Source organism: Corvus cornix, chromosome 18 (assembly GCF_000738735.6).
Source record: "Corvus cornix cornix isolate S_Up_H32 chromosome 18, ASM73873v5, whole genome shotgun sequence".
NCBI classification, from domain to species: domain Eukaryota; kingdom Metazoa; phylum Chordata; class Aves; order Passeriformes; family Corvidae; genus Corvus; species Corvus cornix.
The window spans coordinates 12200280-12225764 of NC_046347.1; the positions used below are offsets into that span (position 1 = coordinate 12200280).

At 61.2% G+C, this 25485-nt stretch overlaps 5 protein-coding genes across 11 annotated transcripts; 3 read left to right on the forward strand and 2 right to left on the reverse strand.

Moving 5' to 3' along the window:
• Nucleotides 1–313: 313 nt before the first annotated feature.
• On the forward strand, nucleotides 314–3198 carry TK1 (thymidine kinase 1). Its single transcript, XM_039562590.1, is given in 8 exon segments — nucleotides 314–337; nucleotides 339–380; nucleotides 579–610; nucleotides 702–815; nucleotides 895–988; nucleotides 1322–1411; nucleotides 1495–1614; nucleotides 1722–3198. Coding segments are annotated over 8 exon segments (672 nt in total). The 3' UTR covers nucleotides 1878–3198.
• A 302-nt stretch (nucleotides 3199–3500) lies between these two features.
• Nucleotides 3501–5690, reverse strand: SYNGR2 (synaptogyrin 2). Its single transcript, XM_039562398.1, has 4 exons — nucleotides 5550–5690; nucleotides 5161–5398; nucleotides 4748–4887; nucleotides 3501–4646 (listed from the first exon to the last, which is right to left on the reverse strand). The coding sequence occupies exons 1-4, from the start codon at nucleotides 5652–5654 to the stop codon at nucleotides 4449–4451; spliced, it is 681 nt and encodes a 226-aa protein (XP_039418332.1). The 5' UTR covers nucleotides 5655–5690; the 3' UTR covers nucleotides 3501–4448.
• Nucleotides 5691–5735: 45 nt separating this feature from the next.
• TMC6 (transmembrane channel like 6) lies at nucleotides 5736–12585 on the forward strand. 6 transcript variants are annotated; one of them, XM_039562393.1, is made up of 21 exons: nucleotides 5736–5893; nucleotides 6499–6715; nucleotides 6845–6963; nucleotides 7295–7426; nucleotides 7540–7698; nucleotides 7814–7919; nucleotides 8018–8114; nucleotides 8204–8458; nucleotides 8628–8818; nucleotides 8899–9037; nucleotides 9189–9344; nucleotides 9507–9682; nucleotides 9832–9913; nucleotides 10230–10327; nucleotides 10480–10575; nucleotides 10683–10797; nucleotides 11051–11184; nucleotides 11528–11704; nucleotides 11893–11971; nucleotides 12114–12192; nucleotides 12414–12585. In XM_039562393.1, exons 2-20 carry the CDS (start codon nucleotides 6660–6662, stop codon nucleotides 12183–12185), a joined length of 2439 nt encoding a protein of 812 aa, XP_039418327.1. In that variant the 5' UTR covers nucleotides 5736–5893; nucleotides 6499–6659; the 3' UTR covers nucleotides 12186–12192; nucleotides 12414–12585. The 6 variants fall into 6 exon arrangements, with proteins under 6 accessions (XP_039418327.1, XP_039418328.1, XP_039418329.1 ...); XM_039562394.1 differs by having other exon boundaries at nucleotides 6625–6715; XM_039562395.1 differs by having other exon boundaries at nucleotides 6636–6715.
• A 1955-nt stretch (nucleotides 12586–14540) lies between these two features.
• ARL16 (ADP ribosylation factor like GTPase 16) lies at nucleotides 14541–15836 on the reverse strand. Its single transcript, XM_039562293.1, has 5 exons — nucleotides 15725–15836; nucleotides 15559–15614; nucleotides 15356–15469; nucleotides 15034–15149; nucleotides 14541–14880 (listed from the first exon to the last, which is right to left on the reverse strand). Exons 1-5 carry the CDS (start codon nucleotides 15807–15809, stop codon nucleotides 14709–14711), a joined length of 543 nt encoding a protein of 180 aa, XP_039418227.1. The 5' UTR covers nucleotides 15810–15836; the 3' UTR covers nucleotides 14541–14708.
• Nucleotides 15837–15880: 44 nt separating this feature from the next.
• HGS (hepatocyte growth factor-regulated tyrosine kinase substrate) lies at nucleotides 15881–25335 on the forward strand. Of its 2 annotated transcripts, none has more exons than XM_039562290.1 (21): nucleotides 15881–15967; nucleotides 16352–16436; nucleotides 16825–16900; nucleotides 17309–17401; nucleotides 19261–19384; nucleotides 20267–20319; nucleotides 20769–20837; nucleotides 21048–21172; nucleotides 21406–21484; nucleotides 21572–21670; nucleotides 21878–21973; nucleotides 22309–22347; nucleotides 22431–22574; nucleotides 22711–22924; nucleotides 23106–23278; nucleotides 23418–23558; nucleotides 23637–23814; nucleotides 23892–24025; nucleotides 24280–24396; nucleotides 24560–24655; nucleotides 24730–25335. In XM_039562290.1, the coding sequence occupies exons 1-21, from the start codon at nucleotides 15931–15933 to the stop codon at nucleotides 24832–24834; spliced, it is 2277 nt and encodes a 758-aa protein (XP_039418224.1). In that variant the 5' UTR covers nucleotides 15881–15930; the 3' UTR covers nucleotides 24835–25335. The 2 variants fall into 2 exon arrangements, with proteins under 2 accessions (XP_039418224.1, XP_039418225.1); XM_039562291.1 differs by having other exon boundaries at nucleotides 22714–22924.
• The last annotated feature ends 150 nt before the right edge of the window (nucleotides 25336–25485 follow it).

Sequence of the window (25485 nt, forward strand, 5' to 3'; positions counted from 1 at the left end):
GCGGGGCCAGCCCGCTCCCATTGGCCGCCCCGGAGGCGAGGCCCGAGCGCGGGGGCGGGGCCGGAGCGCGGGGCGCGGCAGGGCCCGGGGGCGGGGCCGCCCCCATTGGCCACTTGGGATCGGGGGCGGAGCCGCCGGGCAGAGGAAAATAAAATTTTGGCGCCCTTGACTCCATTGGGCAGCGCTGCCGCGCGGCCGGCGCAGCCCCTTTCGCGATTGGCTAGCGCGGCGGCGCGTGGGTGCGAGGCCTCCTCCGATTGGCTGGCGCGTCCGCACCGGAGCAGCGCGCGCGGGCTCGGGCCGGCAGTCCGCCATGAACTGTCTGACGGTGCCCCGGTGTCCACCCCGGCTCCCCCAGCCGGCCCCGCGGGCAGATACAGGTAGGCACCGCTGCTGTGTATCGGGCTGGGGGATAGATACGGGGACGGTACTGCCCCGGGCACGGCCTGGGAGGCGAATATAGGTGCCGCCCCAGGTCACCGGGCTGAGGGGGCTGCGGGCCAGGGGCTGCACCGGCACTGGGTGGAGCCGGGGCTTCCCGTTGACCCGCTGTTCTGACCCCACCGTTCTGCCCCTAGGTGATCTTCGGACCCATGTTCTCCGGAAAGAGGTAGGCCCGGAGCGGGGGGCGCAGGGCGGGGCCCGGGGTCACGGGAATGCGGCGGGCCGAGGCTGAGGCCCGCTGACACCGTGTCTTGCAGCACGGAGCTCATGCGGCGAGTGCGACGGTTCCAGCTCGCCCAGTACCGGTGCCTGCTGGTGAAGTATGCCAAGGACACGCGCTACAGCTCTTCCGGGGTCTCCACACATGACAAGTGCGTTCCCGGGGCAGGAGGACACCCCATTTCCACGGGGCTGCCTGGCCTGTCCAGCTCACTCCTTCCCTGCCCACAGGAGTACCATGGAGGCCCTGCCCGCCGGGCTCCTCCAGGACGTTTACCAGGAGGCGCTGGGTGCTGCCGTCATCGGCATCGATGAGGGACAGTTCGTAAGTGCATGGCTGGGGTGTCTTGGCTGGGCTCTGCGGGACACAGAATCCTCCGTACACCCTATGCAGACCAAGGTCTGTGTCCTTTGCAGGAGGGGGTGGGAAGTAATGCCCTGGGGCAGTTTGATCCATGTAGCCTGTGCTCGTAGTCAAACTCTCCTTCCCTATAGTCCCTGCAGACAGAGGACGGTGGGACTGGAGCTCATTTCACAGACGGGGCACATGGCTCTGATTTTCCTTGTTCCTGGTGCTGCTGTCTGGGCATGCGCTGTGGGATCTGGAGCCAAGTGCTGCCCTCCATCCCTCTTTATGTTGTGCCTGTACCCCCTCCAGTTCCCAGACATTGTGGAGTTCTGTGAGACAATGGCCAATGCTGGGAAAACCGTCATTGTTGCTGCTCTGGATGGGACTTTCCAGAGAAAGGTAAAACAGTCATTTTGGTACAGCAGCTGCTTTGGGACCCTCGTGGAACCCACCCAGCAACATCTTCTTGCTGTCTTGCACAGGCCTTTGGGAGCATCCTGAACCTGGTGCCACTGGCAGAGAGCGTGGTGAAGCTGAACGCTGTGTGCATGGAGTGCTTCCGGGAGGCCTCCTACACCAAGAGGCTGGGAGCAGAGCGGGAGGTGAGTCCCCTTGGAACAGAAACTGTTTCACCTTGCCAGTCCTGCTGGTACAGAGACTCCCTCTGGGGAGCTGGGCTCCACAGTCACTCTCCAAATTTCCCTGCCAGGTTGAAGTGATTGGAGGAGCTGACAAGTACCACTCCGTGTGCCGAGCCTGCTACTTCCGAAAGCGACCCCAGCAGGCTGGGCCAGAGAACAAAGAGAACATGCCCCTGGGCCTGAGGCAGCTGGAGACAGCTGCACCTCAAAAAATCTTCACTTGACTGCTGGGAAAACGGAGGGGAAGGGAGCTCAGTGCTGTGGCTCCCAGGCACCGGCTCTGCCTCTCTCTACTTTAGCAAACTGTTCAGTGCCTCAGCCCTCCCTACCCAACCTCCGCTGCTCCCCACACCAAGCACCACAACTGAGGATCTACCAGGCCTGATGCTGGGGGAAGCTGAAGCAAAAGCCTGGCTAGAGTGAGTTCCCATCTCAGAACAAGGAGAGGGACGAACACAGAGTTACTGATGCTGCCACACGCAGGCCCTGGGGCACTGCACGTCAAGCCAGGCCACAGTGCTTCCGCCGCTCGCTGTGGCTCTGGCCAGCTCTCCCTGTGGTCTATGCGTGCTCAGGCTGGCACTGGTGCCTGTGAATGCAGCCCTTCTGTCTCGTGCACTGTTGCTAAATTCCAGGTTTCTCAAGACAATGTACAGCCATTAGTATTTTAAATGCAATTTTTAGTTTCCTTTCCTAACAGCCTGAGGTAACTTGTCCATTGTCACAGAGCTGTGGCACAGCTTTTAAACTGACATGTGGCAGCCCAACCCTGGGCAGGCCCTCGACCTCTCTGCCAGCACACTCGCTTGTGTTACTGCCTTGTCAATTATTGAAACACAAGAAGGTGAAGGAAGGCCAGTCAGCCTAGCAGCTGACTCTTCTGAGGTGTTGAACTTCAAAGGGCTGTGTTCTAGCAGGCTGTGACAGAGTCCTTTGGAGAAACTGGTCCCAGGGAGAGCCTCCTCCAAATTCAGGGCAGTTTTTCTCAGGTTCAAGGCTGGTGCTGCAACTTTGGTGCTATGTTACCTGTGAGGGGTTTGGAGGCTCAGAGTTTCATCTATCAAGATTTGGACGATTATTCCAGGGAAGATCCAGCTGCTTGGCAAAGGGGCTCTCCTCTGAGGAGCTGCTTCTCCACCCTAGTCATGTCTCTTGCTCCCTCCTCAGCTTTCCAGAATTCTCAAGGCTGACTCTTACTCTGCTCTAAGCTGACTGAAGGATCCTCTTCCCTCTTTGTTTGACTCAGATTCTGGAATGTTGTTGCTTCCTTATTCCCTGTAAAAGTGGTTTTTCCTGGAAGCCAGCATCCACAGGCTCTGAGCAGTAGCTCTTTGCCTAGGCCAGACCTCTGCATCCGAGTGCAGGGTTGCTGTTTGCCTGTCTCCTGGAAGGCTCCAAGAGCTGCCTGAACTCCCCCTGCTGCCCCATTACAGGTGAGAATAATTGTACTCACAAGCGCTCGATTGCCAGCCCTGGGCTTTTCCCCCAGGGCTGAGGAAAGTGATGGTGCTGCTGCTGCTTTAGGTTAATAAATAACTTAATGAACCTGTGTGTGTGTGTGTTTTCTACCAGAGCGTTCTGCTAGGTCTTCCTGGCCCTGACCAGTGAGACAGCGTGGGCTGGTCACAGGGCGCGAGGGCTGCACACAGGCCTGGTGTTGGAGCTCTGCTCGGACCAGGGAGCACGAGGAGGGTGGCCTAAAAATAGCCACCAGCATGAGTGTGCTGTTTGCAGTGCAGCAGTTGGCAGGGGCTGCACTGCCCCACCTGGCACCCCCAGCTCTCAACGGGGAGAAGGCAGGAGCCTTTTCTGCTCCCCCAGAAACAAAAGGCACGTGACGGCTCACATGGTGGCTTGGTGAAAAAGTTTATTCCAAGCATACAGTGACAACTGCTGGAACACTGGCCCCAGCAGTGACAGCCCACATGGCTGCTGGGAACAGCTTTACCACAGCACAGCAGCAAACACAACCTGAGACAACGGCCCCACAGGCAGCTGGTGTGGCCGGAGGGAGCCGTGGGCAGGGTGCAGGAGCACAGCCTTGCAGCAGCAAGGGCAGCACTCAGGGGGAGGCATGCAAGGGAAAGAAAGTGCTCCAGCCCTTTCCTCAGCTGGAGCAGCCATGGCCCTGCTGAGGGATCTCAGCACTCACTGCTCCCACAGATCCCAAGCCGCATCATCCAAGCACCAGCAGCTGTAGTGCAGGCTGGAGGAAGGCACAGCACGGCATTAGAGGCAAGAGAAAAGGGGGCTTTGGCAATAGCTCACCCAGAAGCAGTCAATGGGGGAAGGCACGGGAAGCCAGCACAGGCAGGAGCTGGGCCTGGCTGTGCTATGGCAGCGAGAGACGGCACTTGGGGGAACGCAGCCAGCAGGGCTGAAAGGCACTGGAGATAGGATGGACCAGGGCAACAGTCACAGGGGCAGAGCCTGGCCAGGTTCAGGGGCTGTGAACCACACCCCACCACCAAGGCACCACAGCAAAAGCAGAGGTTCATCCATGCCAGGGCCGCCCACACACCCAACTTCCCTCAGCTGCAGTGTTCACCCAGCAGCTGCAAATCATCGTGTGCCAAATCACCCACGGCACACCGGCCTCTGGACCTCCAGTGAGGATCTCAGCTCCAGGACCAGGCCCAGGCCCCTCCTACACCCCATGAGGAGGGCCAGTCACCTTCAAACAAAGCAGCCATCACCCTCCTGCCCCACTGTCCCCTCCAAGTCACAGATCCCTCCCTCCCACCCCGCGGAAGGAATTGCACTGATACAGCCGTCCCGCGGGTGCCAGCCAGGGCTCAGTACACTGGTGGTGGCTGATACCCCTCTGGGGCTTCCGCTGTGTGTGTGAAGGGTGGCTGCTGGTAGCTCTCATGGCTGATGTTGGGATAGCTGGAGTAGGGAGTCGAAACCTCCGGGCTGGGGTCGGCATAGCTTTGAACAAAGTCCTCCACCCCCATTTTGTACCTCTTGTAAGCGAAGGTGAGCAGGAGTCCCTGCAGAGAGAAGGGGGCAACAGCATTAAGGCCATTCCAGGCTGTGGAATGCAGGGGGCCCCTTTGTGCTCCCCTCAAGTGGGGCAGGGTGGTTCACTTACCCAGGAGAAGATAGAGAAGAAGCTGAAGGTGATGGCAGCACGGGCAGAGTCCGCCCCGATGTACACATCCTCGGCCCGTGTCCAGGACCACTGGTTGGTCAAGAAACAGAAGCCGATGAACCATAGGAAGGTCCAGAGACCTATGGGGGGAAGTGGCATGAGGGCCAGGGCTGGTTCTGCTGCTTCTGGGCAGTCCCAGGGCCAGACCCAGCGCCACCGTGCAGGCTGGCTCAGGCACCCGGCCAGGGGCAGCCACTCCTCGAGGCACTCAGCAGAAGCAGCAGCGCGTGGCCCGCGGGCAGCACGCCAGACGGGAGTGACTCCCTTCGCCAGGCACCGGCAGCCACGTCACGGGACAAGGCGGCCATTGTGGCAGCGACAGGAGGCACAGCCCTGCCCCGCGCCCCTGGTACCTGAGAAGCCGAGGTCGGCCAGGACCAGGTACTTGCGGTCGGTAGTGTTGCTGATCTGGGGGAAGTAGACGTCCACCATGAAGAAGAAGATGCAGGCGAGGAAGGCGAGGACGCCGATGCCGATGCCGTAGCGACAGGCGTCCTCGTTGTGGTTGAAGATGCAGAAGAGCTTGGGGTCCTCGGCCCCGCTCGTGTAGCCATCCCCGATCAGGCAGGCGAACACGATCAAGGCGAAGACCTGCGGGGCGGAGCCGATGTCCGGTGGGCGGCACCGAAGCCGGGGGGGCCCTCTTCGGGGGCTGCCCGTCCCGGCGGGCGAGGGGCACCGGCTTGCGGCAGGGGGACGCCGTCCCGGTGGGGCTCTCCCGTCCCGTCCCGCCCCGACTCACCGCGCTGACGATCCGCGCCAGCACCTGCGGCTGCTGCACGAAGCGGACCAGGTCGAAGGCACCGCCGGCCTTGGCCGCCCCGTAGGCGCCTCCGCCGCCCTCCATCGCGCTCCGCCGCCGCTCCTGCGCGGCACCGCCCCGGGAGGGCCGGCCCTGGCGGTCCGGCGGCGCCGGGGCGGGGCGGGGCTGGCCTGGTCCGGCGGGACAGGGCTCCCCCGCCCGGGCATAGAGCACCGCGCTGGTCCCGCGCCTTATCCTGGTGCCCCGCTCCGTCCCTCCTTCCGCCCCTGTGTAACGGGGAACGGGGAGTGCCAGCCCCACGCCTCAGCCGCCGACGGGTCCCGGTGAGCGCGGCCGAGGGGAAACGGGGGCTTTTGGGGGGCTCCCGCCGCCCCCACCCGGTACCGGGAGGCGGCAAGAGGGACGGGACGGACAGGGCTCGGTAGCCCCCGCCGTCCCCGCGGGTCCGCACCCACGCGAGCCACGGCCCGGACAGCAGGCGGCGGGAGCCCCGGGGAGCGTTCTGTCGGCTCCCGGTATCGGGCGAGCGGGGCCTGAGGGGGAGCCCCGGGGCGGCCACCTGCCCCAAGCAGCCTTAGCCCGCCCCGGGGGAGGCTGCGGAGCCCGAGGGCGGTGGAGGAGGGAGAGCAGGGGAGGAAGGAGACAGCACTGGGCAGGGGAACACGGTGCGGGGCACAGGGGTGTTTGCCTCGATGTGTCCTCTTAGGGCCAGTCCGGGTCCTTTCCAAGCCGAGCTCCGGGACTGGTGCTCGGAAGCTCCGTGCCTGCCCCGGAGGGTCCCGGGACGGCGGGCGGAACCCGCTCGGCGGCGGTACCGCCCTATCCGCCCTCTCTTCCTTCCTGACGCCGAGTTGGGCTGGACCCAGGGTTAGTCCCAGTTTAGCCCCGCAGACGTCGCGCTCACCGCTGCCCCCGACCTCGCACGCAGCGGCTCCGGCTCCATCCCAGTCCCGCAGGCCGGCAGCGCTCGGGAGCCGCGGAAACCGGGGGAGCCGCGGAAACCGGGGGCTGGCGGGGGCCGGCACCAGTGGCGCCCGTCTGCTCACCGTGGCAGGGCCCGTGTAGGAGGGACCCGCTCGGGCCCGCAGGATGTCCCAGCCGCCCTCCATCACTCTCCACGTCCCCGAGGGCACCGAGAGCGATGGGTGAGTGTGACCTGACCCCGCCCGCTGCCCTGCCGTGCCCTGGGTCCTGCATCCCAGGGGCACGAGGCTACGACCCCACGCCCTGCAGGCACCAGGTGTCCGTGCCACCATGTCCCTGTGTCCCTGCAGCCAGGAGCCCAGTCCGGACAACGAGAGAGCCCTGCACACCTCATTCCACCAGCTCATCCTGGAGCAGAGCAGCTTGATCGAGGCAGGTCTGGAGCTGGAGTTGCAGGAGAGGGACAGAGGTAAAGCTCTGCAGCCTCAGCCAGGGCAGGTTGGGGACAATGTATGTGCCCAGGGCCATCTCCCGGCCCTGACTCTGCTTGGGCCAGCGGTGTCACATGTCAGTGCTGTGGCCAAAGCATTCGTAGGAGCCTGCTGATGCCTTGACCAGTGCAGAGCAGGGCAGTCCAGGGCAGACCAAATCTTGGGGACACAGAAAGCATCCCTGGAGAAGGGGGTACTCTGGGAAAAGCACACACCAGGGCACACACCTAGCCTCTGTGCTGGAGCAGAGCAGCAGGGAAACAGGGATGAGCCATGGGCTCTCTGCATTCTCTGCCTTCCCCCTCCCAGAGTCTCCAGCCTGCTTGGCTACTCCAGATGCCTGTGCTGGAGCCTGGCCAGAGCCTGGGCAAGGTGAGGAGCACCCCAGCTACTCCTCTGCCTCCCTGCAGATCTTGGCCAGCATGCCTAGCCGCACCATCGGTAGGTGCCACCCACTTTCCCACCCTTCCCCAGGTCCCAGAGCCCCTTGGAGAGCTCTTGCGCCTGCCTGGTCCCCCACGGCCGCCCGAGCCCTGCTCTGCTCTGATCCACAGGACGCAACCTTGGGGCCATCATCTCCCAGTACTGCAACCGCACGGCCCGGCTGCGGCGCCGGAGCAGCCGCCCACCCCTGCAGCAGCTCTGCCGTGCGGCGCGGCCCAGCCTGCGCCAGTATGACCTGGAGACTGACCCCACCAGGGCCACGCTGGAAGGTGAGGGTCCCCCAGTGTGTGAGAAGGCAGTGCTGGCCACTGTCCCTACGCTGGGTTAGGGACAGGCATGCTGTTACCTGGCCAGCCGTGTCCCACTGAGCCCCTTGTGCCGCAGACAAGCGGCGCCTGCTGGTAAAGGAGCTGCTGAGCGTCTCACCCAGCCAGTGCAGCCACATGCTGCTCACCATGCCCCTCAGCCTGGCGGAGAAACGCATCCTCCGGTAGGACCCCATCCATCAGCACCAGCGAGGCAGGACTCCCACAGCCGGAGCTGTGCCAGGACCTGTGGTACCCTCTGACACCCCTCTCTTCTGGGCAGGCGGCAACTGAGCAGGCAGAGGGACCCGCTGAGGCAGCGCACGCATCACAGGGCCCCCTTCTCACCCTGTGGTTGGTCCAAGGTCTATGTCATCCTTGTAAGTCAGGGGCACAGGTCTGCACAGAGGCTGTGAGGGCTCCAGTGCAGGCTCCAGCCCCACTGCTCTCCCCATTTTCCTTTTCCCAGGGCTGCCGAGGTCTCTGGTACAGGATCCTCTCCCTGCTCCGCACTGCACAACCCTGGCACTATGCCCTGAAGCAGATTGGGGGCCGCTTTGGCTCCAGTGTCCTCTCCTACTTCCTCTTCCTCAAGATGCTCCTTATGTTCAACTTCTTTTCATTCCTCATCCTCCTGGCCTTCGTGGTGGTCCTGCAGGCTGTGTACCCCCCTGCATCAGTCAGCCCCCAGCCCTTCACCGGCCTCGAGCTCCTCACAGGAGGAGTAAGCATGGCCCAGGCAACCCCAGATCAGGGGCTGCTCCAAGCCTGGGGGGCAGCCCCACTTTCCCACTGCAATAATACCCCAGCCCAAGGCTCTGTGTCCCTGAGGCTGGCACAGAGGTGCCAGGCTAAGCAGGAAGCTGCGGGCCCCATGGTGTGCTTTCCTGCAGGGCTACTTCACGCACTCACTGCTGTACTACGGCTACTACAGGAACATCACCCTAAACGACCCCTGCACCTCCAGTCCTAAGGGCAGCATGTGCCCCCTCGCAGCCCCCCTGTTCCCGTACAACTTGCCACTGGCCTACCTGTTCAGCATTGGGGTCTCCTTCCTTGTCACCTGCATCCTGCTGGTGTACAGGTGGGTCAGCAGCACCTGTGGCGCTGCCAGCCTTCCCCTTCACCCAGCCCCAATCCCTGATGCCCTTCACCTCACTGCAGTGTGTCCCGCTCTTTTCGGGAGAGCGTGAGAAGCTCTATGGGGGACTTGGCCATCAAAGTCTTCTGCGCCTGGGACTTCAAGGTGATCCAGAGGCGCTCGGTGAAGCTGCAGTGTGAGAACATCTGCACCCAGCTGAAGGTGAGGAGCTGGGCAATGCAAAACATCCCAGACCCCAACCTTGCACCAGTGCTTTGTCCATCACCCCTCGGGGTCCTGCCACGGTGCAGTGGGATGAAACCTTGCTCTGGACCCAAAGCGGATTTGGCAGCTCTGCCACTGCTCTCTTCAGGAGCTGCTGGTGGAGCACCGCTCCCGCTCCCGCTCCCGGAGCCGCTGCCAGTGCCTGGGGCACTGCATCGTGATATTGCTGGCCTGGGTCCTGGCACTGGGCTGTGTGTCGGGCTGCGTGCTGGCTGTGCACTACTTCTCGGAGCACATGCACATGGTGAGTGCCTGGGGTCGGAGGGACAGGGCTGGGATACTGGGGGGAGAGGCAGGGACAGCCCCACTGCAGCTCTGCTCCTGGCCTGGGCATTTGCTGCTCTCCCCAAGGACACCACACCTGGCTGCCAACAGCTGTGCACTCACCCCAGTACCTGCTCACCAGGTTCAGCAGGAGCAACAAGCACAGGGCAGTGGCAGATGGCAGCAAGAAGCCATTCTCCTGGTCCTGCCCCTTGTGGTGTCCCTCCTCAACGCGTTGATGCCCCGCCTGTTCAACTTGCTGGCGATGTGGGAGAAGCAGGACTCCCCGGTGACACAGGTCTACGTGGCAATCATCAGGTGGGCTGGCTGGGGCCCTGGTGGATGGAGCGTGCTGCACCTGCACCTATGGCAGGCAGGGAGGCTTTGGGGCCAGGCACCCCATCTTTGGGGCTTGGCCCCTCCACCCCCTGGGCTCAGGAGCTTCTGGCACTGTTCCTGCTCCCCAGGAACCTCATCCTGAAGACGATGGTTCTCATCCTGCTGTGCTCCCAGTGGCTCAGCCGGAGTGTTACCTGCTCAGCAGAGGAGGTCAGCACCACTGCCCCAGAGCCATGGAGGGCTGGGCTGAGCTTGGGGTTGTGCAGGGAGCTGGTGGCTTCTTCTTTACTAGATATCAGGGAGAAATTCTTCCTTGTGAGGGTGGTGAGGGCTCTGGCACAGGCTCCCAGAGAAGCTCTGGGTATCCCTGGAATTGTTAAAGGCCAGGTTGGACAGGACTCAGAGCATCCTGGTCTAGTGGAAGGGTGTCTCTGCCCAGAGCAGGATGGGGAAAGAGATGAGCTTTAGGGTTCCTCCCAACCCAAGCTATTCTGTGATTCTGTGCCACACTTGATTGTCTCCCCAGTGCTGGGAGACGTGTGTGGGGCAGGACCTGTATCGCTTCATGGTGATGGATTTCATATTCACCTTGCTGGACATGCTCTTCGGGGAGCTGATCTGGAGGTAACGTGCCCCAAGACATGGCCCCCCACCTGTGTGGCATCCCTGCATGGTCCCAGCTCTCCGGTGCACCCAGGCTCTGCTGCCATCAGAGGGGAAGGTGGGGTGTGAGGTCCCCCCAGGCAGTGTGGGAGCAGAGTTCCACTTCTACCCAGGCTAATCCTGGAGAAGAAGCTGAAGACAAAGCAGAGGCCAGAGTTTGATATCGCCCGAAACGTGCTGGAGCTGATCTATGGGCAGACCCTGACCTGGTGAGATGTTTCTGCCTTCTGTGGCTCCTTCCTCTGCTGGCAAATGACCTGCAGTTCCCAGGAGCCCTGTGGGTGCTGTAGCTGTGCCCACCTCTGTCTCTCCTGAGGCTCAGACCCAGGCAAGCTCATCTTTCCCCTGCTCCCAGGCTGGGTATTCTCTTCGCTCCGCTCCTGCCAGCTGTGCAGATGCTGAAGCTGCTGCTGTTGTTCTATATCAAAAAGGTGTGATTTCCCCCCAGCCCTGCAACTCCCCATGGGGTGAAACTGCAGTGACGCTGTGCCCTGTCACCATCAGCCTCTGCTGCAGCAGTGGTGCCACATGAAGCGGCCTCGTGCTGGTGGGACTGAGTGGGGGTTTCTGGGGATAGGATGTCCCCGAGCTCGCTTGGCTCCCAGTGGGTGGGAGGGAGGGGACAGCAGGGTGTGGACTGCCCTCCAGGAGTTGGCAGCCCGCAGGACTGCTCCCTGTCCACAGACCAGCCTGATGTGGAACTGCCAGTCCCCCAGCAAGCCCTGGCAAGCATCACGCATGAGCACCATGTTCATCACTCTGCTGTGCTTCCCCTCCTTCCTGGGTGCAGCTGCATTCCTCTCCTACACCATCTGGTCGTGAGTACCCACGAGGCCACGGCTCAGGGCACAGGACCCCTGGCTACCTGAAGAAGGAGGGGTTGGGGAGACCATGGCCCCTGTCCCTGGCATCCCCCAGCTGCAGACTATGAGGTGCCGCCCCAGGCAAGGGACGTGCTTCCCGTCTACTGGCCTGTGCTCACTTCTTCCAGCTGTTCCTGGTGCAGGATGCAGGGATGAGGACCCCCTTGTCCAGCTCTGGGGATGCTGGGGACAGTGAGGCTGGGTCCCTGGAGGGCTGAGACAGGCAGTGCCCTGGGCTGGGGGCAGCAGTTGCTGGGCTGCTCATTGCTCTGAACGCCCTGTTGGTCTGCTTGCTCAGGGTGCAGCCATCAGAAACCTGCGGTCCCTTCCGGGGGCTGGAAACCATCTACAAGTCAGGGAAGAGGTGGGTGCTAGTGCTGGAGAAGTCCAACCCCAACATCACCTGGTTTGCCTGGGTCTACCAGCACCTGTTGGAGAACACCTGGCTCCTGTTCTTCATATCCATGGCCCTGATGTGAGTATGGACCCGAGCCCAAGGCTGAACCCTGGGCCCTTGCTTTGAGGGTCCTGCTGCCACAGCCCTGAGTGGGGCTGGGAGCCAAGGTGTCACTCCGCAGCCCTGTGGCCCATCCCAGTGCCAGGAGCACAGTGTCCCTCAGCTTCCTGCCTGGCTGCCACCGTCCCATCCTGCTGTCATTGCAGAGCTGTGATCTACTTCAACATCCAGGTGGTAAGAGGCCGCCAGAGGATCATCCGCCTGCTCCAGGAGCAGATTGCCAATGTGCGTGAGCACTGCCCCTGCCCATCTCGGCTGCTTCATAAGCCTGGTCCAGCCCCAAGACTGCTGGTTCGGGCTCTGGCCCCATCAGCACCGCCACTGAGCCACCCCACTGCTGCTCACTGCACTGTCTGTGACATTGCAGGAAGGGGAAGATAAGATATTTCTCATTGAGAAGCTTCACTGCGTTTACAAGCAGAGAGACAGATGCTCCTGAGTCCCAGGTGAGGCCAGCATGAAGGGCAGTGGGGCGGGGCTGCCAGGGCACCCAGAGCTCAGCCGGGTGCACAGATGTTCCTCTGCCTGTCCCAAGGTATGCACGGTCCTTGGTGTTGCTGTGACCCAGGGACAGGGAAGGGGATGGAGGCAGGTCTGGGACAAGGAGGGAGATGACACTTAAGAGTCTCCTCTCCCACATGGGATCTTAGGGACTCTGTCCTCTTAGTGTCAAGCCCCACAGGAAGGAATGGGATGGAATGGACTCTGCTTGCAGCTGGGACTGAATCTGTCCACCACAACACAGCGCTGGAAGCTGGGGGACAATGGAGTGCTGAGGAAGATCCTCCCTTCTTGCCATGGCCAAGGACCCATTGGGGCATGTCACTGGGAATGCTGCATCAAAAGGATGCAGGTGCTCCTGCTGCCTGGAGCTGCTGGGGTGCAGTAGGTACAGGACCAGGGCTGCTGTCACAGCAGGGCACAGCTCCGTGCAGGACTGCCTCCCAGCACAGCCCTGCTCCATGGCTGGTCACTACTTGCAGAGAAAAGCTCTTCAGCTCTCCCTCCTGCCAGTGTGCCCTGCACTGTTTTCAGAATCCTTTGGGGACCCAGCTCCAGCCCAGTGCGAGAGCAGCTGGCTGATTCCGGCCCCACAAACAAGGTCACGGGGCCACCCCCAGCAGCCCTGCACCCACTGCACTGGCTGGTGGGACAGACTTGGAAGAACCACTGTGATGCTGAGTACTGGGCTGGGCAGGGACCGTGTGGGCTCAAGGTGACCTGGCCCATTAAAGTGCTGCTGTGCAGGAGTGCTCTGGCTGATGTCTGGACCTGTTGGGCTGGAAGCGGGCAGGTGGGGTTGGTGTGTCAGCGGTGCTTGTGGTGGTGACTCAGCAGCAGTGTCAGGGTGTGCTCGGGCTTCTTGGCACCGCGGGGATGCCTGGGGCAGAGCTCAGTTCAGCCCACACTGCTGGAGCAAAGGCCACTGCCACCCCACTTGCCACTCACCATCACGGTGCAGTATCTGCAGCCCCCAGCACCAAGAGCCACTCCTCTCCATATCATGCTGTTGGCAGCTCCAGGCCCTGCTATGGCAGCTGCCCTGGTGCCACAGCACTGACAGGCCCAGGGTAGGGTGTGCTGTGGCGTGTGCCAGGCGCAGGCAGCCACCCCTACCCTATGACTTGGCACCAGGGCTGCCGGGTGAGGCAGCTGCCTGCCCAGCTGGGCTGGGCCAGGCCATCAGCGTGGGCACAGGGCAAGTTACCAGCACGGACAGACACTGCTTAGTGGTGTGGGCACAGGGCAGGTTCTCTATACAGCCCCATCTCTTCCTGGGGTGCATTAGGAAAAGCATTGCTAGGAAGTCAAGGGAGGTGATCCTGCCCCTCTGCTCAGCCCTGGTGAGGCTACAGCTGGAGTGCTGTGTCCAGCTCTGGGCCCCTCAGGACAAGAGGGACATGGAACTCCTGGAGCAGGTCCAGCAGAGGCTACAGAGATGATGAAGGGACTGAAGCATCTCTCTAATGAGGACAGGCTCAGGGAGCTGGGCCTGTTCAGACTTGAGGAGAGACAACTGCCAGGCGGCCTCATGGTCTGTCAGCAGGGAGGTGTCAGAGGATGGACCAGGCACTGCTCCATGGTGCCCAGCAATGGGCAAAGAGCAACAGGCAAACTGATGCACAGAAGTTCCACCTGAATATGATCCTGATGGGTCCCCTCCAACTCAGCACATTCTATAATGTTCTATTAGAAAGAACTTCCCTGTGTGGGTGACTGCAGACTGGAACAAATTGCCCACAGAGGGTGTGCTATCTTCCTCACTGGAGATAGTCCAGAACTGTCTGGATGCAATCCTGTGTCATGTCCTCTGGGATGACCCGGCTTGACTAGAGAGACTGGACCAGATGAACCACTGTGGTCCCTTCTTCCAATTTCACCCATTCTGAGATTGCCTGAGCCCAAGTGAGCGCTGGAGAGCAGCTGTGGGCTGGCACTTGCTACAGCTTGTGAGACATCCCTGACTGAAGCACCCCAGTCACTGGCCTTGGCCTAGCTCCTGACACCCGCCCAGGTCACCTAGTCCTTCCGCACCTTCCCCCAGCTCACCCCCACACCTTCCCCCAGGTCACCCCACTGTGCCTGGGCTGGCATGAGGCCCACATGCACTCAGTCTTAAACCCAGGGAGTCTTACCCACCCCTGCCGTGCTTAGCTCAGCTCAGGTGCTGCTGCAGCCTCCAGCCCCACTGCAGGAGCCCCTCCTGTGCCCAGAAGTGCCAGCACAATCTGGCCTCTGCTTGTCCCTTCCCCAAAAGCCCAGGCTTTCCCCCTGAGCACAGGGCAGCCACCAGTCTAGACAGTTTGGTGGGAGTTTTACTGTGAAGTCCCACAGGGATCCAGTCCATCAACAGCCCAAGGCACTGTCCTGGGCTCTGCTCCCAGCCCCAGGCAGGGCAGCTGCTCCTTTGCCACCTCCTTCCGTGACAGCAGTCCTGGGCTGCCACCTGGCAGGGTCGGGGTCAGGAGGGGTCTTTGAGAGCGGTCCGAAGCCACTGCAGGACATCGGCCAGGCCGGTGCCATCGCGGGCACTGGTCTCCAGCATCGTGATGGGCTGTGTAGCACAGGACACGATGTCCTCCATGCGGAACAGTGACTTCATCTCCACCAGCGACATGTAGCAGGGCAGATCACTGCAATGGGGAGAGGGGGGGCTGCATCAGCCAACCACGATGGCTCCCCTGCCCGGCCCAGCCCTGGCTCAGGGGTCTCCAGCCTGGGAAGTGCAGCAAAGCACAGCTGCTGCTCCCTGGCACCCCCACCCTCCGGGTAACCCTCTTCCTCACATCTTGTTGAAGAGGACCAGGACGGGCACAGAGGCGAGTGGCGCTGCAGAAAGGACAGAGAGCAGCTGGATGCAGGACGAGGAGACCTGGGTGGGGTTGGAGGCATCCACCACGAACTGGAGGGAAGAAGGGAAAGCGGGGTGCGGGTGTGCCGAGAGCAACCCCGGGCCGGGCTGGGCCAGAGCAGACGCGGAGGAGGGAAATCCCACCACGAGGCGAAACCGAGGGGACCGACCGACCCCAGCCCCGGAAGGCCCTCTCCCCGCGTCCGCGTTCATCCCTCGGGACGGTGGCCCCGGGACGGGTTCCCAGTGCTGCTCACCAGGAGAGCGCTGCACTCGCTGTAGTAGCTGGGCCAGATGGGGCCCATGCAGCCGCCCAGCTCCCGCACCGTCACCTTCCGCGGCAGCCGCAGGTCCGTCAGGTTGGTGCCCACCTGCGGGACAGGCGCCCGGCTGGGTGCGGCCGTGCCCCGGAGCCCCTCGGCCGTCCCGGTGCCCCTCGGCCCCGCCGGGCCCCACCTACCGTGGGCAGCGTGGCCGGGGGCTCGCCCAGCTCCGCGGGCTCCTCGGCGCTCAACTGTGCCTCGCGTTAAGGACACGGCGGCTCCAGGAACGGGACGGGGACCCGGCCCGCCCCTCGCTGGTCCGTCCCTCCCCGCCTCCCCGGTGCCCCCGTGCCCTACGGATATGGCGCAGCCGCCGCACCAGGAGGCTCTTCCCGCCGCCCGCCGCCCCCAGCAGCAGGAACGTGGGCGGGGAGCGCCCCGCGGCCATCGCGGAGCCGCCCCGCGGAAACGGCACCGCCCCGGCGGAAGCCGGAAGCGGAAGGGCCGCGGCGGGGCGGGGGCCGGACCGGGCCGGAGCGAGCGGGCCGGGCCGGTGGCGGGCGGACACCATGGGGCGCGGCGGCGGCACCTTCGAGCGGCTCCTCGGTACCTACGCGGCTCCCTCGGCGGGCGGGACGGGAACCGGGTCGGGGCGCACCGCTCGGCCGGGTCGGGGTCCGCAGCGCTCGGCCCCGGGAGCAGGCGGGCCCAGAGCACGGCACTGGCTGGGCCGGGTTGGGTCACGGTGCCGCAGCCCAGTGCCGCCCGGGAGGAGCGGCAGCGGCGGGGCCGAGGTTACCGAGCGCCCCGGGGTGTCTGAAGCGGGAGGGTTGGTGCTTTCTGGGTGAAATCGGGGGTTTATCCCCGAGCCTCGGGGCAGCGCCACGCCCCGAGCGCTCCCAGGGACGCGTCGGTGGCGGAGCGGAGCCGCGGGGAGCAGCGGGGGGAGCAGCGCGGCTCACGGCGGCCTGATGGGTTTGTTCATTGCAGATAAGGCCACGAGCCAGCTCCTGCTGGAGACAGACTGGGAATCCATCCTGCAGATCTGCGACATGATCCGTCAGGGAGACACCCAGTGAGTGCTCCTGGGCTTTCGGACGTGCTGTGGGCACAGCTCTCCTGCCTGCCTGCACAAGGAAGGAGACCCTTCGAGGGTCTCGGACCTGGCAGCCCGTGGTAGCACATGTCTCATTATACGCTTCCGTAAGAGCATCAGAGGGGCTGTAGAGCACATCCTGATGTGCTGGTGTGCTTCCCGGACCCTGGGAGCTGCCGATTACCCCTGGCCTGAAACTCAAGCTTGAATGTGCTGATTCCTTCCCAGTTTTACTCAGTGAATCATGTACCTCTGAGCTAACTGAGCCCTCATGTCAGGGTGGGGATTGGTGGGTTGTCAGCAGCGGGTGGGATCTCCCCTCAGATCCTTGATCCCCTGAGAACATATCTCCTCTTCCCCTCCCCAGAGCGAAATATGCCGTCAATGCCATCAAGAAAAAAGTGAATGACAAGAATCCCCACGTGGCCCTGTACGCGCTGGAGGTAACGGCACCTGGCTGGGAGCACTGCAGGGGCTTCTTACTACCTGCCTTCAGACTGCACAGGTTACTGCAGCACAGCATGGAGCCAGCCTCTTCCTGACTCTGGCACAGAGGTTTTGGGATGATCAGCCCAGGGCCTTCATGCTTTAGTTCCATCTCGGCTTTGGAACAGGCAAAGCTGAGACTGGGGCTGCTGTCCCTGGGGTTGGTTTCCACAGAGCAGAGTCCCCCAGCCCCGCATGGAGGTGAAGGACAGCTGGCTCACAGTGCAGGGAGTGGATTGACATGGCCCCAACACACCTCATTGCTTAAGTAGTGCCCCGTGTTCAGCCTGTAATGTGTACTGGGACCTCCACAAGTTGCAGGGGAGGCAGGAAGCTGTGGGCTGATGTTGCCTTGGCCCTTGCAGGTCATGGAGTCGGTGGTTAAAAACTGTGGCCAAACAGTCCATGACGAGGTGGCCAATAAACAGACCATGGAGGAGCTGAAGGAAATACTCAAGGTAAATAGGTTTATTTTACTATCTTTTTTTTTTTTTTTTCCTGTGGAAAAGCAGCAGCAGCAGCAGGAAGAAATGTGTGTGTCGTCTCTTGTATTCCCTTTGGGTAAGGAGCAGAAGGGAAACTGGAAATGCGCTTTAGAAAAGAGCAAACTGTCATGTGGTGTGAAGGGGTGGATGTAGACAGTGAAGGAGGGCTTCTGAGAAGAGGAAATGTGGTGGGAGCAGAGGTTTGTCTGTACTGTGAAATGGCAGGAAAGTGCTGCAGAGGCCTTGGCCATTCCATGGTAAAGGCTCCTGGATACAACACTTGGGTTGGGACAGCAAAGGAAACCGGGTGATAGCCTGGCACCTGTACCAAGGACCTGGGCAGTGGCGAGGTGAATTCCCTCTTGTGGAACAATGTGAGACACATAGGCAGGTAAAGCAACAAAGGAGAAACCAACTGGAGCTTCCTCTGTGTCACGGCCATTTCATTGGCATGTCAAGTTGTTCAGGAGCTCTGCAGGATGTGACCATGGCTGCTGGCACTGACAGGTTGTTGTTACAAGCTATCACCAGTCTGATACCTGCTGGAGCTTCATGTGTCCTTGGACTGGGGAATTCTATGACTGAAGTGGAAATGAGAACTGTCTCCAGCTCCCAACTCAGAACAGCAATGCCCAGACAAGAGCTTGTTAGCATCATACTGTTCCTTCCTTACAGCTGCTGTCTTCCACCAGAAATAAACAAACAGGTGACCCAGATCCTTGGAGGATGAGCTGTGTGAGTCCTGTCACCTTGCACACCGAGCAGGGTGTCTCTCCTGCCACCTTCCTGCTAGGGCTGACTCAGTCTCCATGCAGGATCTTCTCCTGAGGCAGGAACACTGCCATAGCATGACACCTAGGTGTGGTAGCATAGCTGCTCCGAGGGCTGAGGACATCGGATCAGATCCAGGGATTTTGTGGTTTTCTCAGTCCTTGCCTGCCTCAGGAGTTTCACAACTGCCCCATTCTCCTCCCACACTTGGAACTTTGCTGCTTGTGAACACCTGATGCTGATAAAACAGTCCACGTTCTGATGAGGTTCAGGGCTGTGACATATATGGAATGCAGGATTTTGCCAATTGTTCTAGAAGTTGGAGTTCCAGGAATTGTCAGTAAGTGATGCTGTGTGGGCCAAGGTCTTGGCTAAAATCAGAGCTTGACAGTGCTCCTATGCTTCCTGGGGATTTCTGGAACAGCCAGTCATGTGGATGTGATCACTTGGTCAGCTGATGACATAGAGGCTCCGAGACTGGCTGAGGTCAGAACAGGCTTGCCAACTTTTCTCCAGTTCCTTGAAGTGTGATGCAGTTGCCCCTGCCTCCAAAGGGCAGCTGTCTCAGCTGTCCTCGCTGTGTCACATCTTGAGATGGCTTTGAGTACTCCTGAACTGGAGGTGCTGGCACCCTCCAGGCACCCCCCACCACTGTCAGTGGGCAGGCAAGGCGGGCTGTGCTGTACTGGGCAGCTGGGGGTCCCATGGTGTTCTGAGTGTGGGGTGGGCAGCTCTTGTGTGGGGGTGGACAGAGCTGCTGGACAGGCCCCAGAGCCACTGGGCATTTGCTCTAAGCATCAAGGCCACAGCTCTGTTCAGTTGGTCTGTGCTGCTTTGAAGGACGTTTTGTTGTTTGTGCTGGAGGGGGCTGCTGAAGGGGTCTGCCCTCTGTGCTGTGCATTGTCCTTACTGCAGATTTCTGACAGCTCTTACCTCTCCTGAGTACTCTAAAGTCTGTCTTTCCTGAGTGGTATTTCTGGCTTCTCTTCAGGGGGTTCACACCATCCTTTGGGTTTCAGGGGCATTTTCTCAGATGTTTTTTTCTCCTCCTTCCTGTGCAGAGGCAAGTGGAGACAAGTGTCCGCAGTAAGATCCTATACCTCATCCAGGCCTGGGCTCATGCCTTCCGCAATGAGCCCAAGTACAAGGTGGTGCAGGACACCTATCAGATAATGAAGGTTGAAGGTGAGGACTGTTGTCACAGGTGAGGGGACACCTGATGAAGCAGCTCTGCTCTGCAGGAGCCTTGGCAGTTCCCTGCCTGATGCGAGCAAAATCCGGACTTGCAGCACTGAGCTCTTCCTTGGTTCCCAATACCCAATGAACCCCTCAGGGTGACTAAATCCCGCTGCAGAGATGGGACAGTCCCGTGGTCCCAGGACCGGGGCTGCCTTGCTGTGGGCCTCCAGCATACCCAGTGCCTCAGGGCTGGCAGGAAGACCTGAAAAGCAGGAACTGCAACTTTTCTTGGGGAGACTGGCAGCAAGTCATCGTGTCCTCTGGGAAGGGATTTGCTGTGGGGCAGTTCCTTCCTCACAGGCTTTTGTTCCTGCTCCCAGGATGGGTCCACGCTCCCACTTTCTGACAGTGTTAGTGTGACATTTTCCCTTCTGTCCCAGGACAGCAAGGGCAGGGACACGCTGCTGCCTCTGCTTCCTGCTGTGCACCAGAAACTCTGCAGGCAGTGGCAGAAGCTTGGAGGGTCAGTCCCCCATCCTGAGCTGGTGCTGCCAAACTCTGGCCCTTCAAGGACTGAGACTCACAGCCTTGCCTGCCCATCCAGCGGGCTTTTTATCCCCCTCAGTTCAATGTACTGAGAAATAATAAGCCTTATCCAGAGGCCTGTGATGTCCCTTGTGGGTGTGTAAGGGAAACAATTGGCCCTTGACCAGTACCTCCCTCTGACACACCATGGCTGAGGGGTGCCTGCTGGTGTGTCAGAGGGAGGTACTGGTCAAGACAAGAGGTGGTGCTGACCTCGCACCTGTAGCATAAGCTTGCAGGCACCGTGGCCTCCCTGTGCCAGAGGACTCCTCTCACAACGGGACTCCGTTTCCTCTCCCGCAGGTCACGTCTTCCCGGAGTTCAAGGAGAGTGATGCCATGTTCGCTGCCGAGAGGGTGAGCTCTGTGGTGGGGGGGAGCAGCTGGCACTGTGGGACAGACCTGTTTCCCCATCCCCTTCCTGCCAAACCTGCAGGTCTTGCATTCCTCCGTTTTGTGTGGATTGGAGGCCTTGCTGGGAGAACTGACCAGGACAGGGAGTCAGACCCATCATTCTTCCTGCTCACTGGCCCTACAGCAGCTTGGCAGGCTGGACGTGGCAGCAGGGCACTGCTGAAGTGATTGCTGTGCAGATGCTTTCCTAGCAAATCTTGTACTGACTGGGAAAGCATCACAATCTCTAAGGAACATGAGATAACTTCTGGGGATTAATATTTCCTGTGGAGCTGCAAATGCCTCCAGTCTCCCTCGTGAGGCATGAGAGCCTTGTTAGCCATCAGAGCTCCTGAAAGGCTCAGTGCAGACACACTCCTCCCTCCTTATGCAATTTCCCTTGACCCTGACAGGCTCCAGACTGGGTGGATGCAGAGGAGTGTCACAGGTGCCGAGTGCAGTTTGGCGTTGTGACGCGGAAGGTGGGTGCTGCTCCTGCTCCTCTGGGTTCCCTGCTCTACACAGCCCTTGGGACTTGCAGAACTCCCTGCAGGACTTGCTATGTGGAAGTGTGTTGGGGACAGACCATGTTTCCTGGCTGCTGGCAGGGAAATGCCAGGAGTGTCTGAGTGATGTTGGCTAAAGGAGAAGGAATGTCTTGCCACCACACTCATGTCTCTCGTCCTTCACAGCACCACTGCCGGGCCTGCGGGCAGATCTTCTGTGGGAAATGCTCCTCCAAATATTCCACCATCCCCAAGTTCGGGATTGAGAAGGAAGTGAGAGTCTGTGAGCCCTGCTATGAGCATCTCAACAAGTCAGTACCCTTCGTGGTGGGTTTCTTTGCCTGTGACAGGTGGGACCGTGAGGGAGGAAGCATGGTGTGGAGCTAGCTCCCTGCAGAGCACAACGGGGGCTTCCCAGGCTGTGCAGGCTGGGCTGGGCCCTCTTCCTTCCTGGGAGTGGGGTTTGCCACTGGAACATTGTGCAGAACTGGGCTCTGGTGCAGAGGAAGGAGCATTCAGTCCATACTGTTACCTGTCACTACAGGAAAACTGAGGGTAAAGCTGCTGCCACCTCTGAACTGCCCCCTGAGTACCTGACCAGCCCCCTCTCTCAGCAGTCCCAGGTGAGTGGCTGCCCCATAGGTGATCTGGTGATCCCGACCTGTTTGTTTATTCCATTACTGACCACCTCCTCGTCTTTCCACTTCCAGCTGCCTCCAAAGCGCGATGAGACAGCTCTGCAAGAGGAAGAGGAACTCCAGCTGGCTATTGCCTTGTCTCAGTCAGAGGCTGAGGAGAAGGAGAGAATGGTTTGTTCCCTGCTGGGATCTGAGAGGGGTTGTTGCTCTTCGGCCCAGCTATGCTGGGCCATAACAGATCTCTGGATATGTCCTGATGTGAGCGAGGCTCAAAGCCTGTGGAATGAGAGGGTGAAAGCAGAGCCAGGCACAGGCTGTGTTGTGGTTGGTTTGGAGAAGCCTGGACTCTATCTGAGTTGGCAGTTTTCTCTTTTGCAGAGGCAGAAAACAACCTACTCCATGTACCCTAAGGCTGAGCCCACTCCTGTCACATCATCGGCTCCCCCAGCCAGCACGCTCTACTCCCCACCTGTGGTATGTCCGTGGCAGCTCCTGTACATGAAGTGGCTGGACACAGGCCACTTCCTGAGCCCGAGTCTGCCCTGCTTGTGTCCAATTTAATCCCCATTCTGAGGGAAAATATTTGCTCCATTCAACCCCTTGCTCATTCACTGTGTTTTGAGCAAGAAGATGTGTTCTCAGCTGGCACTTACTTGCCTCCACTGCCTCCCAGCTTGTGTCCCCTTTGAGGCTCTCACTGTTGCTCAGCACTGGTGGTTATACATGGCCAGGTCCGAGCTGAACATCTGTGTGGGACCTGGGGATCTCTGATTTTGCTGAACTGCATTTCTCCGTTTGTCTCTTTCCAGAATTCCTCTGCTCCCTTGGCCGAGGACATTGACCCAGAGGTAAGAATCCTGGCTCTGCTAGTCTGCAGCACAGGCTTGCTGCTGCAACTCAGTGATGCTCATCTTCCTTCTCTTCCTGGCAGCTGGCTCGGTACCTGAACCGTAACTACTGGGAGAAGAAACAGGAGGAGGTTCGCAAGAGCCCCACGCCGTCAGCACCCCTGTCCCTGACGGAGCCAGCTGTGCAGCCTGGGGAAGCCCACCCTGCCCCTCTTGGGGTGGTTGAGGTAAGAGGGTGCCCGGGCCTGAGTCTGGCACCTACCGAGGGGCAAGAAGCACCCTACTCTTTGGCTCTGCAAGCTGGCTGCTGTCTCTTGGCACTGGGAGGTCCCAGCTGACAGGCTGCCCCATCCTTCCTTCCAGCAGCAGTACCAGAACGGTGAGTCCGAGGAGAACCATGAGCAGTTCCTGAAGGCACTGCAGAACGCGGTCACCACGTTTGTCAACCGCATGAAGAGCAACCACATGCGAGGCCGCAGCATCACCAACGACTCTGCCGTGTTGTCCCTCTTCCAGTCCATCAACAACATGCACCCGCAGCTGCTGGAGCTGCTCAACCAGCTGGACGAGCGCAGGCGTGCGTGGGAGCTGGGGGAGCTGCTGGCCCTGGGCGTGGGTGGGCAGCAGCCAGGGCTTCCACCGTGTCAGGGTTCAGCATTCCCATGACACAGTCTCACTGGAGAGAAGCTAGTGTGGAGTGCAGAGACAGTCTGAGTGCTCTGTCCCCATGTTCCTGAGGCTGTCCCTTCCCTCCCCAGTGTACTATGAAGGCCTGCAGGACAAACTGGCCCAGATCCGGGATGCGCGTGGGGCTCTGAACGCGCTGCGGGAGGAGCACCAGGAGAAGCTGCGCCGTGCAGCGGAGGAGGCGGAGCGGCAGCGCCAGATCCAGCTGGCACAGAAGCTGGAGATCATGAGGCAGAAGAAGCAGGTGAGGCAGGGAAGCATGTCCAGGGTATTCCGGGCCTGCCTGCACTGTGGCCCAGCTCAGGGCTGGCAGGGATGGCTTCCCTGGAAGGAGGGGTTGTGTGGTGGTATGGCTTCCAGCCACCACAGCCCTGTTCCCACAGGAGTACCTGGAGATGCAGCGTCAGTTGGCCATCCAGCGACTGCAGGAGCAGGAGAAGGAGAGGCAGCTGCGCCTGGAGCAGCAGAAGCAGACCATCCAGATGAGAGCCCAGATGCCAGCTTTCTCACTGCCTTATGCCCAGGTACAGCTGCTGGGGTAGGCACCCCCCTGTCAGGTTCCAGGAACTGTGGCCTTAAGCTGGCTTTCCTCCTCCCACCAGCTCCAGGCCATGCCCGCAGCCAGTGGGGTGATCTACCAGCCCTCTGGGCCCACCAGCTTCCCTGGCACCTTCAGCCCAGCTGGCTCCGTGGAGGGCTCTCCCATGCACAGCGTGTACATGAACCAGGCTGCACAAGGGGGAACTGGGCCCTACACGGCTATGCCCGTCACCGGGACTGGTACGCTGGGCAGCTCAGCCTCTGGGGGTAGGGGTGAGCCTAAGGCAGTTGCTCCAACCTCTGCTCTCTCCACCCAGATCCCAGCATGGTGAATGCCTACATGTACCAGCCGGGCGCCAGCGGTGGGCAGGGGCCTCAGCAGGGGCCGGCGGTGCCCACCACCACTCCTGCATATTCATCCTACCAGCCCACACCCACACAGGGCTACCAGGCAAGTGAGGCAGTGCAGCCTGCAGCCAACTGGGACAAGGCCTGGGGTGTTCTGTGGGGCTGGGCAATGTACCCCAACTCGGCAATGGGATCTCTGAGCAGGAGGGGGAGGGGCTGGTTGGTTCCAGATCTCCAGATCTGCTGCTCTTGCTGTGGAAGTGGGATGGAGTCAGATCCATTTCTGGGCACAAGGGCCTTGTTTGGAGATGTGAGCCATTGCTGCCTGTGCCACCTCTCACCAGCCTCTCCCCACAGACTGCAGCCTCACAGTCGCAGAGCATCCCAGCCATCTCCCAGGCACCCCAGTCGGGCACCATGGGCTACATGGGCAGCCAGTCTGTCTCCATGGGCTACCAGCCCTACAGCATGCAGGTGAGCGCTCCCTGCTTGGGCATGGGGGGACAAGCCATGAGTGGGCTCCAGCCCATGGAGCCATCCTCAGGGAGGTCTGGTGGAGGCTGGGGGCTGTCACCACTGCCCTGTGGGTACTGCATGTACCCCAGCCCCTCTGACACCCACTCCCTTGTTCCCATAGGGTCTCATGTCTGCCCTGCCAGGCCAGGATACAGCTCTGAGCAGCCTGCCAGCCCAGCAGTCCTACCTGCCTGGGCAGCAGCCTCTCTACCAACAGGTGAGTGCTACCAGCCCAGGGTGTCAGGACCCAGTGGGGCATCTGTGCTAACGAAGCTGTTTCCTCTGTTCCAGGTGGCCCCAGCTGGGGGGCCCCCCCAGCAGCAGCCCCCACCAGCACCTGCCCCCGGGCAACAGCCCCCAGGCAGCGGAGAGGCCCAGCTCATCTCGTTTGACTGATTGTGGCCACAGGGCACAGGGGTCTCGGGGGTCCCGTGGGTCCAGTGTAACACTACTCTTCATCCGAAATCACTCTGTACTTCGACTACTCGTCCTGTCCCCCGGCCCCATGTCCCAGGGGCAGCGGGGCCATAGGCTCCTACTACCGGCTTTGGGGACCAAGGGGCAGGGGTGCAGCCCCCCCTGCCCTGCAGCCTGCCCTGCAGCCTGGGGTAGCAGCCCCCCGGCTCACCCACTCACCCGCAGCTGGTGGCCCCTGGGGCCAGGTGAGAGCTCGGCCTGTCCCTGTCGTTGCCCCGGGGCTTGTGGCTCAGGCCCCAAGGGTGCAGCGCTCCAGCCCTGCCCGGTCCCCGGCGCCAGCTCTGACCCATCCCTGCTGAGCCCCGCTCCCCGCAGCGCCCTCACGGGCCCGGGGCCCATCGTTGGGCCGGGCCTGTCCCCGTCCCCGCCCCTCGCAGGGGAGACCGAGCGCTACCGGTGACAATAAAGCGTTGGAACGAAGTGCGGCCTCGTGTGCTGGGCGGGGGCGGGCATCCCGCCAGCGGCCGGCGCCTGTGGCTGCCAAGGGGTGGCGGCAGCTCCAGGGTGCGGATCCCTTCGTACTTTCCCTCGCAGTACCGGCCAGCTTCAGCTCCATTTCAGTTTTGGCCA